Source organism: Erpetoichthys calabaricus, chromosome 7 (genome assembly GCF_900747795.2).
Source record: "Erpetoichthys calabaricus chromosome 7, fErpCal1.3, whole genome shotgun sequence".
Taxonomy (NCBI): domain Eukaryota; kingdom Metazoa; phylum Chordata; class Cladistia; order Polypteriformes; family Polypteridae; genus Erpetoichthys; species Erpetoichthys calabaricus.
The window spans coordinates 179681737-179696805 of NC_041400.2; the positions used below are offsets into that span (position 1 = coordinate 179681737).

The 15069-nt window shown below is 34.2% G+C and overlaps 1 protein-coding gene across 3 annotated transcripts in view; it reads left to right on the plus strand.

The window, feature by feature from the left end:
* The first annotated feature begins 3663 nt into the window (after positions 1 to 3663).
* pax5 (paired box 5) overlaps positions 3664 to 15069 on the plus strand; it is a 262678-nt gene continuing 251272 nt past the window's right edge. The window contains exon 1 of one of the 3 annotated variants that reach the window (XM_028805784.2): positions 3664 to 4161. In XM_028805784.2, coding sequence (XP_028661617.1) covers positions 4116 to 4161 — 46 coding nt within the window. In that variant the 5' untranslated portion in view covers positions 3664 to 4115. Of the gene's footprint in view, positions 4162 to 10136; positions 11333 to 15069 lie in introns of those variants that run through there. The other 2 variants (XM_051930047.1, XM_051930046.1) reach the window with 2 other exon arrangements.

Sequence of the window (15069 nt, forward strand, 5' to 3'; positions counted from 1 at the left end):
AATACAATGAATTCTTACATGCACAAAGAAATGTGCTAAATGCCAACTCCAACACATTCAGGTCAAAAAAAGTGTGGGCTGAAGACGCTCAGTTTATACAACTCATTTTACAGAAAGCCCTATGACAACAAAAAGAGTGGAAAGGAAAAACTTCTAAATAGAATAGCATTAGCGCGGCGCTATAATAGTCTATAGTTACTTAATATGATGCAGTAAAATGCCCAAAAGGTATTACAAACTTTAAAGAATGCAAGTCGTTCAACTTGTAAATTTTTACATTTACTTTTCTCTTTTATCCAAACCGACTTACAAAAGAGGTCGACATAACCTGGTAAACATCATTCCGAGAGACATGTTTTGGAACAAGGGCTACAGGACAAGTTTACAAAAGTTGATCATCACAAATGACGAGCGCAGAACAAAATACGAGCGAGTTACACTTCACAAAAACCGACCTCTTAAAATCATTTAGACAGAAATTCGTCAAACAAAAGGGTCTTCAAACACTTCTTAAACACATTATTGGCATGAACTTATTTGTTTATTTGTATTATATACGGAGGAAAGTTTTCTGTATTGATCCGTATCGCATTTGAAAATGTGCACTGACGGGTTTTTTGCCTTTGATTACAATTGCAAAGCACATGAACAGAAGCACATGAACATTTTACAAAAAGGGACGTATACAATTTGCAGTTTTAATGAACATATGACTGATATGTGCAGGCTATGAGAAAATTTGTTGCCAATACTCTAATGTCTGATACACGCGCCTAAATATTTCTTAACATCTCTTATTTTATACTGAACAAGACACCAAGTGTTTTAAAAGAAAAATACAGCAGACACAATTGTGTTAATAAATAATAATGGTGTATCGAAACCATGGGGCAGTATAGCCGAGCCTTCCTGGACGCAGCACATCAGAGTTTATTCTGGTTCAGTGGAGTCTGATCTGTAAAAAATGAAAAGCAAAATTTTATGAGATTAACTTGTATTTTTGACAAGCACCTTATCTTCTTTATGGAAAATCTGATACTGTTCTCTATCGTATAGGCTTAAAATGATGCGTAAATGAAACACCCTGCCATCAACAAAACATTAACAACCCAAAATGTGGATCTTTTCATATTGTAAACATATATGATGAATATCACTGCACATAAGAAAGGAAATTGCTTAATTTATGCGCCAAAAACACATTCGTGGTCTAAATGTCTGAAATTCAAGTTCAAGTTCAAAGCGAATGTGTGCAATAAATGTACTCAGAAACAGAAATTTCTGATTGAAATAACTTCTCTAAATTATAACAATATTTACTAGATGCAAAATTTTCTGTTCTTTTTTCTTCGTTATTTTTTTCAAGTAACGATTTTCCAAAATTGTGCCGTCTATTCACATGCGTACACTGCTAACGTAGGGACGTGCCAGTGATGTAAAGACCTTCACTATGAGGTGTTGTGCAACTTTAAAGGCAGTTCCAGGAAACCCGAAGTTAAAACTGATCCATTATCTGAGCTAATGAGAGATCGGATATTTAGCTTGCTTCACTTTTTTTTCTGTTTTAATATGTAGTCGTATAGGGGTGCAAAGGCGTCCGGGTGAGGTACGTGGGGCTCAAATGTTTATTACCATAATAATTTACGATCAGCCTTTCTTAATTTCTTCTCTTGCTCAATCAAAATTTAATAATTTTTTTTTCAGTGATGTCTAGAAGATGCTTAAAAGATGCATCACCCGATGGACAAATTAGTTACGTAAAACAGTAGTAGTAGTCACACCGTTTTGTATCTAATTGCAAGTATTCACTTTGTAAAACACAGCTCTGCAATTATTTAAAAAAGAGAAGCTGAAAAGAGAACTTGACTTTTTGTAAGCAGCCTCCGTAAAAAAACGAGAGACTGGCAGATACGAGCATGTTCCGACTTCAAAATTAACATGCCTGCACATCAACCTAAAACGCCTCTTAATATTAACTCTTTTTATTATTGCTTTAAGATGATGTGATTACTTTCTTACAATACCGATAACCTGGAAAAATTAAGAACGTGCATAAATTCAAGTACCTAAAGTTTGATGCAAGAACTCTACAAATAAAAGAGACTTGGTAAAGGAACGGATTTTAACGACAGTAGACATATAAAGGATGGTAAGATATGGACAAATTCTGGTTGAACGTTGCAGTTCTCGGTTACGAGGCAGATATTAATTAACATTAACTTTACATATTCTGTCGACCCTTGGAAACCTTTTGGCATTCGGACACAGACCACATTTTTTGACAAATATTTCGGGGCCAGCTCGATCCTCTGTTTATGAATGAATAAAAAACACAGTTTCGAGTTTACTATGAAAACTTGATGTTTCATCCCAGTACGGAAAAAGATATATGTTATAATGTATTTAATTAAAAAATGGACAGAGTTGTTGTTCCTTTTCTTAATGAAGAAACTGTGAATATTATACAAACATTTATGTATACGCTATATACACGATGTAAATGTAAATACACGCACACAAAAAAGTATTACTGTATTAACATGTTTATTTACTCTGTATATAAGATCTGTACATTAATGTAGTTTACACACATCAATCATCAGTTCAGTATGTACTTAAAAGCCTGCGTGTTACATACATACATACACACACATATATAGATATATACACACATTCACACACATCTTTGTATATGACACATTGTAATCTATACTCACTTGTGTACAGCAACATTGACATTGTTAAAGTAAAAAAATGCATATATGAAAACCGTGTTTTACCGTACATAATTTAACTGTTAACATTGCCATGTCTGTTGTATGATAGATAGATAGATAGATAGATAGATAGATAGATAGATAGATAGATAGATAGATAGATAGATAGATAGATAGATAGATGTGTGTATTCACTCAGCAAAATCCCTGCTGTTAAATTAACAATTTATTACAACATAGTATATAAAATGACTGCAATAGATAGATAGATAGATAGATAGATAGATAGATAGATAGATAGATAGATAGATAGATAGATAGATAGATAGATAGATAGATGTGTGTGTTTGTGCAAATAAACATTACGAAAACGCTGCATCGGTGTGTATTTAGAAAAGGATGGAAGTTAATTTCACGCTGAAAAATTAAATGAACTGGAAACGCAGTATTGATTATCTATATATAGATATTGACTGAAATTTTGAAAAAAAATGTTGAACTGGCTTTACTGAAACATTTCACGTCATCATACATTTATGTATTTAAAAAAATAGCAAACGACACATATAGGTTACGAAAAAATGCTATCTATCAGTGCTTGCCTGCACGTTATTACTCGTGAATAATAAATACATTAGAGTTGATACAAATCGTCTGTAAGGGCACGTGGTGTTAAAGGTTACAAGCTGGTGTGTAAGACATGCAGCTATAGATAATAATTATTTAACGACGTAACCCACATACATATCTGCATTGTTAGGGATGAAAATTTATACATTATTGAGATCTATGGAATTACCTGTACCTGATCCTTTTCAGTAATATCTTACGTTCTGTATTCATTTTCATAGGCTGAGCTTGAAGGTGAAAGCGTTAAAAACTGTAAAATGTTCAAATTTAGCATAAAACAAAACAGAATCATATATTTACATTGGTTTTCATATCGGGACATTTGTCAGTAACTTTAATCCTACGACCTTTGATTTTTTTTTTTGTCTTTTTTAATCACCATGTGTTCCCTAAACCCGCAGAACAAAGGCGCCAAGTGTAAAGCACATACAAGCAGGAAGACAAAGTTGCACAAACTAACGTGAAGCTCCATAGCAGATGTCAGACTTTGGGGGCTCTGGCTGTCTGGGGACATCTTGTGATGTTTCAGAGAACAGGACATGATCTCACATTGCGAAAAGCTCTTTAGTTCCTTAATCATTTCACGGTTCCTTCGGAGCCTTTTTTCCACCTAAAACGTTTAGTTTCAGCTCAGTGATCAGCCGCAAAGGCTCGACAGGGAGCGGAAGAGTCGAATTATTTCACCCCGCAACTCACTAAAAGCCAAAAAAAAAAAAAACTGGAAACTTTTCTCTCTTCTGTCCTCCTCTGCCACTTTCCACCAACGGGATGGATTTAGAGAAAAGCAACCTAGCAAACAGGACTGGAAGATCAGGTAGGAAACTGTACTATTCCTATCATATACAAACAGAAACTTGGGCTGTTCAAACTGGTAACTGGGATCGACCTAATTATTAAAAAGATTCCGTTAACGTAACTTCTACATTAGTAATATTCCTCTGATCCACCTGCAGTCGCTCCGCGATGGTAAGATCTTAAACAATTTGTGTATGGTTTAATCTTCATGTATAGAAATCTCTGTTTTACAGGATAACCCCCAGGTCAAGAAAAAGAGCTAACTTTCTACGTATTTATATTGGCACTAAACAGGGTAGAATATTTATTCATATTAGCTTCATTGACAAAATGTAAATAACAAGAGCATTACTAATAATTAATAATAGTAATAATGATAATATTAATAATAAAATCAGTATAATTTGAAATATATTTTTTCTGTATAAAGGTGTCGGATTAATCATATGGCAATAACGAACACTGGACGGGACGCCATAAAAATACATAACTACATATATACATAAAATACTTCTGGCAATTCACCGTTGTTATTAGACTTCCATTTTAGCATTCAGTCACTATAATCAACCTACTAGACGTACGCAACCACTTGTAACAAAATTCTAAAATGATAGAAATACAGCTTTTCTCAAACTGTCTTGGTTAAGGCTGATTTTTTGACAGATTTGAGTAATTAGTGTCAAATTTAATTTGTGTATTGTCAGAAAACATAAGTAGTTTACCTGATTGGATTGTTATGTGTTATTCTACAAAAAGATCTCATAATCGCTTACATAACTATTGCATGGGACAAGCAGAAATGAATTTGGTGTGTTTTGAAAGTCATAATTTGCTTAGCGTGTTTGTGACCCACACAAAGGAATGAATATGTAAAGTCCAGTATATTGTAAAAGGGAAGATTTCAATTTTGGTAGTCTGAAAAACGGTGTGGTTTGGTTATGGCACTGACCTCTCAGCCTCCCAATATCAGCAGCCGTCCCCCACGATTCAGAAAAACGGTGCTTTGTCAAAGACTAATCATATTAAGGTACCACAAAAACTGAAGTTGTGAAATTTACGAGAAATCGATAATAATTATTAGAGAAACTGAGTTGAGAAATGCTCAATCAATGAACAGTTGAGGGTCTTCTTTATATGCTGACAGTGACGCAGGCTGAGAGGAGAATTATTGCGGGGGGAATCGAGTCGGTGCTCTGTGTTTCACTGACCAGTTATATGCAACTGTAATCCATCAGACAATTACTTTGACGTAGGCCACCCAGAGAAATATATTTTTTCAACTCACGGTTTACAAAAATAAGGTTAACACACATACACTCTGGCTTGTCTATGCCAGTAAACCCTGTGTCACTGAAGCCTCGGGATCTCCTTTCCGTCACCTTCTCGTCAGAGGTAGAACATTGATGTAAATGGATGAAGATCGGAAAATTACCTAAAGCTAGGATAACAGTAGCTGCAGACAAGCCTATGGTACTTTTATACTACAGCCCGCGGACAGCCATCCACTCGCTTGAAAACAGGCTTTTTAAGACTTGCAGTTTTCTCGTCCGCATTCAGTATAGAACTTTATTTATACTGAATACAGATGTTTTTTCTTATGAAGAAATGACTATGACTTTAATACAACCATCTTGGTGATGATATTTAAGTGTTAATAATAATAACAATAATAATAATGTTTCTATTCAAAGAGCGAACAACATCGGTTATATTATAAAGGTGTTAGGAGTTTAGTTATTAAAATTTTACAGTAACACATCGTCGTCTTTTATTTATAACATGTTTTACTGTTAAGAAAACGATATTGGTGACGTTTAATTGAAGTACATATATTCAACAGGTTTTTCATAATGCTGGCAAAGGTAAGTAACTAAAATAAAAGAAATCCGCGAATAAAAAAATACAGATTTCCCAATATCCATGCTGTTAAATATGTTATGTCAAAAGATGAATATACTTCCCATGTTCAGCATTGATTTTGAAGTGGATTAGGCGGTCTAAAGAATGTTATAAATACTTCTGAGGTATATTCCTGCATTCAGTAGCATTGTTAAATCACATATATTTTAAAACGATCGCCATCAATTTCATACTTCATTAAAAAATGTTTACGTAATTGATAGATCTGTGAGTGAAAACCATCTAAAAAGTCTTTTAGAAGTACAAAAAATCGAGAATTATTTCAAGAGTCTCTGGTAATATTTTCAACTACATATGAAACGAAACGAAAATCGATGTTTTGTACATCAACACTGAGACTTTGTCAGTACTTTATAAATTCTGTTTGTCTGTATGACCGCACTGCCAGCTTACTATGATGCCGAATTTAGGCCACGCTGAAAAAAGGAATTGCTTTTCCTCTCCGTGACCCGTGAAATAATCTATACAATTGTTTACTTTCGGCACGGATCTGAACGTCAGGCGCTTCCATTGTACGTCGCACGTGGAATGCACACGCCCTTCTCGCTACCATTAGGACGCTTTGCTTAATTACAATTCGGGTAACAGCGCTGACGTGAAGATTTGTACAACACAAACTAAACCATTAATAAAGAGAAGTAAATGAAAAAAGTATACGTATATATACCTAACACGAAATGTGTATATTCCCCCCTAGAGGAAACACGGAATACATACGTGTTCAGGGTGCACTGTACTGTACTTTATACATTTTTTAAATAGCGGCTTTGGTTTAAAAAAGGAAAGCAATTATGTTTATAGTTGCCAAACATATTTCTATAGTTTTAAAAACATAAACATTTGTCAGTTTCTAGACGTCTACGTAAGATAAGTAGCAATACACATATCTTATTCTGCTAAATTAACAAGCTCGTTTTCTAATCACAGTGGTTATATTTATTCATGAAGATACATTTGTAAAAGAGACACAAGATTTTTTTATTACGTCTACTGATAAACTGAGTTTAATAAAAACTTGCAGAAGTATACACTTTTCTGATAATGTTGGATAGTGTCTTCTTTTAAATGTTACAAAATAAAATTCTAAGACAGCCCTATGCTGACAACTGCAGTTTTGACCTTAAAAGTACAGCTTGACAAAGTCTCCAAAGATGTTATGGAGCATTTACCTCCACAGCAAAACTTGTAAAATAATTATTTAAAATTATTTGTCTTGAGAAAATGCACACATTTATTTAAACGTAAGAGACCTAGATTTTTATTATTGTGGAACGCAAGGATTACAAGATAACATGTACTTTACCATATTAATATTTATTACTATATTTCATTTAGTTTTATGCTAGGGTCAAAATGATATACTTATATAATAACAAATAATAACATCTTGTGGCATGCTTGTTTAAAAACATAACAGATATCATATAGTAATATATACAAATATACATTGCGGTCTTGTATACACTTGAAAGGTGCTGTAAAAATGGCGATTTTACTGAGTACTGTGGCAAAACAAGCGTGTACGGAGATTGGTGGGTTTACGAATCAATCTCTAGTTATGAAGTTTTAACGACATAAACGGAACATATTGAATGTTTCCAAACTATGTTGTGACGTGAATTCATCCTAAATATATAGTTTATCCTGAAAAATTGAAACAACTACTCCGTCACTCTATACTACACCCATTTAATAAAAAGCAAGGGCATGAAGGGTAACTAAAATAACCGCCTAGATTTTATTACAATAAAAGTTACACATCTACTGTTTTCAATTAGGGTTTTGGCGCCGGCACCACCTACTGGTTACTTAATGTAGCGTTTTAGCTGTGAAGTTTGAACTTGGCTACAAAGGTTTTCTAGATTAAGGATCAATTAATTTTACAAAATCGTGCGTGTGTGTGTGTTTCATTTATTTCAGGTGTATTCTACTTTATTCGGTTTTCTGCTAAGTTTATAGGCCATTTAAATAATAACAAAATACTGTATATAAGATGTATATAGCAGTTTTGTAACCCAAGACATACAGAGCGATTAGACCATGAACTGCTAAGTCTGTTTACCAAGGACTTCTTAATTAACCAAGAACAAAAAGCTTTAGGCACATGTAAGACTGTAGCTGGCGTCTTAGGCACGTTTCATTAAGTGCCCACTGTTATTAGGAAATACAAAAAAAAGTCAAGTGCGATATATGTAAGAGCCAAAATAACTAAAATAAATAAATAAAACAAAAAATAAAGATACTCGATGAACACCATCCTGAATGAAATGCAATCAACATGTCATTTTTTGTTTAATGTACAGTATTAACTTATCATTTCTAAACTTGCGTGTTGAAGTACAAAAACATGTCAGTTATTTTTCATCACTTAATTTTAAAAGAAACACATTTCTTATTCTATATCCTTCTCAGAAATAAACCAGAAACACGATCTACTTGAAATCATTTTTTGACAGATCTTTATTTAGCAAATAAATTTCTTCGTTCCGTGTAACTGTTTGAGGGTGCCTTGATTAAATTGGTGTATATTGACTTGATGTTTAATAAAACGGTCGTTTAACTGAAAGCGAACACTTTAGCAACATTTTCAACACCCTAAATCCAAAAAGGTGATCAAAAATTTAATTCACCCCACCAGCTGCTGATGAGGAATTACCATTTGGATCCAGTGATTTCATTTATGTTTATGAAATTAATATAAGGATCCATATACATAAAATAAACATTTCTAGATCAATATGTTCATATGTTCAATCAACCCTTAATTCTGTATAAAACATTTCGCATAGCTTAGACAAGACAGTTCACAGGATTTGCTTAATCGCAATAAAAAGACACATTACGTGATACAATAACTGTAATATTCCATATTACACTGTAAAATAAACACTGAGAATAGTCTGCAAATCTAATGTGTTGGTTTAACATATATTTTTTGTTTTCATCTCCTCCATCGCCTACTGGAGAGTTCTGTTTGCATGATTTCTGGCACATAATATGTATAGTTTACAGTTAATATAAACAGTAGTGTGTCTATTATGTAAATTCTGTATGTTTACGTATTTTTTACCTGAGAATCCGTGAGAGCCCTCTCCGTTGTCTTCAGTGAAGTACACTTTACAAGAAATGTTGTGCATGTCGTTAATTTGCGTTAAACGCAAAATTGTTTTCATAAAATACAGTAAATAAAATTAGTTTTTTACTTAAAGCGTGCTTGTATATAAATTGCCGTTTTTGCAGTGGTCTATGTTACAGACGACGCCTTTTGGCTTAACTATCGCCGGCAAACAAGTGTAATTTCATATTGAAAATGTGTGAAAATAAAGAACAGGTAGCACTGATAGTGTTAAAATCTATAACTCTCAACAGGCGTAAACGAATCATGAACAAAAATAATTCATTTTTCCTTTTATCGGGCTATTGTGGTGTATTATATTTAGCAATTGTTTATTTGTGAACTTGACTTTTATGTTATGTAACGTGCTGTTTAAAATGCCGATTATATGGGATCTTTTTCTTATCAAGAGAACAACTTGAGGTGTGTGGAACGGAAAAGTGATTGTAAGAAGACGTTACTAGCAAATTGCATTTTTATGTCCATTTAAAGCACTATTTCGTACTGTTTACTAAATATTTAAAGGCAGCGACAGAAAACATTTTAAAGTGCCTGTAAAGCATTAAAGATTAACATGAATATTTACGTGGGAGTGGTGTTGCCTTAAAACACCCAGTCAGCGAATAATAAATAGAAATATACATTGAGGCGGAATAGCATTTTCTTTACTATACGATCAAAATTAAAAATGTGATCATTTACTCTTGTTTACGGTGATGTGAATCATTGCATTTGTCAGTGGTTCGTCCTTTCTCTAAACTCCACCCGCGAGATTTATTGGGCACATCTAAACCAATGTTTAGGCGTCCTACCTTGAACATATTGAGCTCTTAGCCGATAGGAGGGTAGAAAACGCGCCTGTTGTACTATTGGTTAAGATCGCATGACTGACAGCAGCAGTCTGACGGCTCCCTGACTCCCGAGGCTGCGCCTGAGGCGCTGTCCACATGATAGCTGGTCCTGAAACTGCGTTTGTGCACTCTATGGATGTGGTAGAGCCCGAAGCCACAAGCCAGACACCAACTCCATGCACTTGTTTTTCTCTGTGGGAATCACAGAAATATTCATACGAAGAACAATAAATGTAGCGCGCTTCCGATTACCCGAAGGCGACAGAGAAACATTCTGGAAGAATAGGAAACGCACACGTTGGATTGCTTTCATTCTAGGAAACCGCAAAAGAGAAGAAACTCTTCCTATGATTTTTGTGTATTATAGTAAACGCAACTCTTAAATATTTACATTATACGGATTCTCTGACTGCTGTGGTTTCCATTTATTTAATCCAGACTGACCCTTCAAATGCTCTAAAAGATATGTGTCTAGGAGACATTCAATGGGAGTTCTAATACATATAGGGGACTTTATTATCAAGTGTTTTACATACCATAAGGGGATCAATTTGTCATGTTTTCACACTTATTTGGATTATTGCATAAATGTCACCGAGTTGTTTCTTGTCAATCTGTTTCTAAGGAAGTGTGTTAAGGGACTTACTAGGTTGCCAAACCGCAGCGAAAGAAGCGTCGACAGTTCTAAGAAGAGCTTCAAGGTCCACTACCCCGAATCAGCTCTGATAAACTGCAGATTTTCGAAACTTCAGCACTCTGAAATATAAAAAGGCTTATTAACAGGTCATTGAAAATAATCCCTTCTTATAAATCAACTGGGAATATAATTGGGGATTGTTTAGAATTAACACCGAAATACCGCAAGAGCACTTTTTCTTCATATTTTCTTCCTGCGATCAAACCCATCCAAGAAAGAGAACTCTGGATTTCAGCTTTTTCCTATGGGTCACTTTAAGCACCCAATAGCATCGATACACCGATGCCCGGACCATACAGTTTTTAATTCATGAAAAAAAATCAACCGATACATTTGAATTTATTATCTATTTTATTTGTTTAATTTATTTCCGTCATCTATTACTTACTAAACTCAGTTCAGTGGCGCTTCTTGGATATTTGCAACAAACGCAGAAAGAAGACTTACTTGTGATAAAAGATTCGCCTCATTGTCTGACTTTAAACGAAGGAAGGAGTTAACCCCCCTCCCCCAACCCCACTGTGTGAAGCTTCTCAATCCGAAAAGCAAAAGATTCCTCCGATGGAAATACACTGTAAGCACGATCCGTTTGCAGCAATGCATAGTAAGTGGGGTGTTATTTTATTTGGACACATTTTTGTATTTGTGTAATTAATATTTTCTCTGATATTCTCTTTTAAAAGAGATAATAATCCACTAAACGTGAAAAATGTATGATGTGTGTGTGTGGTTGGGGGGGGGGGGGGGGGGGGTTAGGCAGAGCGAGGGGTTAGTGGTCAGAGGGGCACAAAGGGTACAAGAGACTCGCGGCTAACTTGCCGGTACTACAAGACACTCAAAGGCTGCATCTTTAGCAAGAGGGCACCATCACGCCGCTCAATATGTTTTCTTGTGGAACAGGTTTTTGGGGGAAAAAAATCAAAGTTGCTTTACGAAAGTTAAACGGGTCGAGCAGAGCGATTTAAAATAGTCATTATCAATGTCTCGACAATAAGAACACATAATGTACTACAAATCTTGGCCTTGTATATTGTCATTTGTTCAAATTAATATTCATTTGTTGCGTATTAATTGAATTCTTGTTTTATTTTGTAAAAAGTGTTGTGATATGTAAAAAGGCGCTATATAAAATAAAGAACGCTTCTTCCATTCGCAGAATCTTTGCATATGCATATTCTACAAAAACACTAATGCACACCGTTAATGTCTTCAACAACATACAAAAAACGGTATGCGCACATTGGTGAAACTGCCAGATATTTTCTGAAAAGGTGACGTTCGTTTTCATTTATAAGATTTTCTTGCCAATGGTGGCGTTTCAGTTAACGCTGTTTGTGTGTAAAATGTGTTTCCTGAGATTTGTTGTGCTTGAGAGAGTTTGGGAAGATTTGTCCATTCACACAGTGTTATGTGAAATGACATCTCCTCTCATGGTGAGTTAAACGCTGGATTAGACATACAGATTTCAAAAAGCTAGAACTAATCACATTTCCTTTTAAGTTCAGGCTTTTCAAATCTCAGAGTACTGCTTTGGAGGCATAACAGGCAGGTTTACAATATACAAACCGAAAACAGGAATTTAAAGTACTGACCGGAAACTGAAAGATAAAATAATGTAGAAAATAAGTGCAAACTATTCACAGTGCTGTTAGCAAGAAAATCATGAATATGAATGACACGGAATGGTTTAGCATGAATGTGTCCGTATTATGTAAAATGGGGCGAAAGAGGAAGGGGCTGAAGTTAACACGTTCACTGCATGTTGTCCGGGTTTGGAATACAGAACTCATTGGCTGTTGCATTAGTCCAGACACACAAATACATATGCACACAAGTTTCTTGTTACTACCTTACTCAGATGCGTTCATACAGGGGTTCTTAATTCAAAACCAACTTTCCGAAAGAACCCACTATACGCAAACGGATTCCAGAAGAGCATTCAAGTCCTTCTAAACTCCAACTGCTTGTACTGTATATGAAATTACACTTCAGACACAACTGACCTTTTTACTTATTCACCAAGTATGTCCTTGACTATTATCGTTTCATCCGAAAGTAGATGCTGTCATCTTCGTGATTTAAGTGTTCTGCGAATTTGTGTTAACATTGGCAGTAACAAAATTTTTCTTTAGATTTGGAGTTAGTAGAATAATAGCACCTTCACAGGCGAACACGTTGCGTGAAACTTGATCACAGGCAAGATTTTTCGACAACTGAGCGTATCAATCAAAAACTAAAATGATGTGTAATATGATATATGACAAAGGTTTTAATTTCGCAGGACGACTCGACTGAAAAGCAAAAAAAAAAAAACTAACTGTTGAAATTACCTTTAAAATAATTAACATTAATTTTAAAAAAGTAAGGAGAAGAAAACGTGATTATGGTTATAATGAAACTTCGTGTAGAGGAGTCTAAGACTGGTAGTCTTAAATTAACAACCTAGATAAAAAAAGTTTTAACTTATTTAGATTATTTTTAAACAATGCCAACTGGTTTCTAATCGTATTTTATTTAAACCCCATATGCATCAACTATTTTAAACTGGTCAAATTTAAAGCATTTTCGTTAAATTAAAGTTTGTTTATAATTGTTCTTGCTGCAGGCGACCAAAGGCTATACGGAAAAAGAGTTTCATTATTTTAAATTTCGTACATTAATTATTCTTAAATGTTGATATTCTTTATGTTTTCATGTGCTTGTCAACGTGATCTTTCTTGCTTTACTTTAAAGAAACTTTGTTTAAATAATTTACAAACTGAATGTAGTTTTGTTACGAATATAACACATCTGTTTTCCTTATAACATTTACTTCGAAGAAACATCGGTAGATAAAGGGGGATTTCTTCAAAAAAACATACACTGTTCTCAGAAGTATTATTTGTGCTATCTAGCTTGAAAGCGGATTAATAAAATGCATTTTAAGAAAAGAATGGAGCGAGGATATTTCACGAAGCTTGGAACAAAACGACTGCGCTATCTGGGACAGAAGCTGCTGTGTTCTTTCTACATTTTCAAGCTAGTCGGAGGTATAATTAATCTTCAAGCAATCAATTCAATGACCTCTCAGAAAACTCTTTTCATCTACACTGTTCCAGACGTTGAAAATGGTGTTAAAGTATCTGGGCATGATACCTGTACTTAAAAATTGACAGTGACAACAAATAAGCACTGCTCTGAAAAATAACAACGCATAAGGAAAATACACCTTGCGATCATAACGACATGAACGACAAGTGGTGCTCGGTGAAAGTCTGGGGATAGGTTATGCTCGTGGTGATCGCAGTAGTTCAGTAAGAGTGCAGGAGTTGAATGTTTTTATATTTGCAGAATAAATATATGAGTCTCCGTATTAACTGAAAACTAACGACGTATGAAAAATAGCTGATAACAAACAGATACATAAAAATGAAGCTAAATATTACGGATTTTAAAATTTCAAAATTTTCATTTTCCAAAATTAGATGAACTAAATAATTTGAAAACAACTATGGATTTTATAAGTTAAATGTTTAGAATTTTAAGCCAGAGATTTTGGATTCATTTTTAAAATATATTCTAAATCTCCCCTACACAATTTGAGGTATTAAGAGTATAAAATAACAGCAAAACTTAACTACAGTGATAAAAACAGTAAGGAAAAACACGATACATGTACTAATTTATATAAAAAATATTTTTCGAGTGCTTTAATAGTAAAATGTAGTTATTTAGGTTAAATTTTCCTGAACAACCCTTTAAGGGATTTAGTAGTGAAAATGTATATAGATAATTACAAATTTATTTTCAAACTGAAATTTAGGTTTTGCTTGGAGAAAACGGTTGATAATCAGAACTTTGTTTTTCAGGGTTATTATCGATGTGTAAGTGGAATGTTCTGCTCAAAAGTACTGAGGCTGCCACAACCTCCAACGACATATAACCAACGTGCTCAGTGGCTACAGCTAAATTTAATTATTAGGTTTTACCGAAATGGTCATTTTTATTAATATCAGTCCACTTTTCATATGTATAGATATATTTTCTGGGGCACCCTTCCATGTACACAACTTCCAACTTGTAAAATACGTGGATAGAACTGAAATGAAATGCGTATATACAAGTGCACTTTACTCGAACTTTCTATATTTTTCTCAATATTTTCAATATGCTAACATTATAAAACGAGTAGCACTTTAACAAACGACTGCCTAAAACAGTCCAGCTTTCAACTTTTAAAAGGACTGCAGTGTTTGAATATTACAAACTAGCAATCTTAAATAAGACAAAGCTACCGTTACATATATTTAAACTCGCATTGTCGCCTAACACTCTTAAAATCAGTAATTATATTCTAAATAC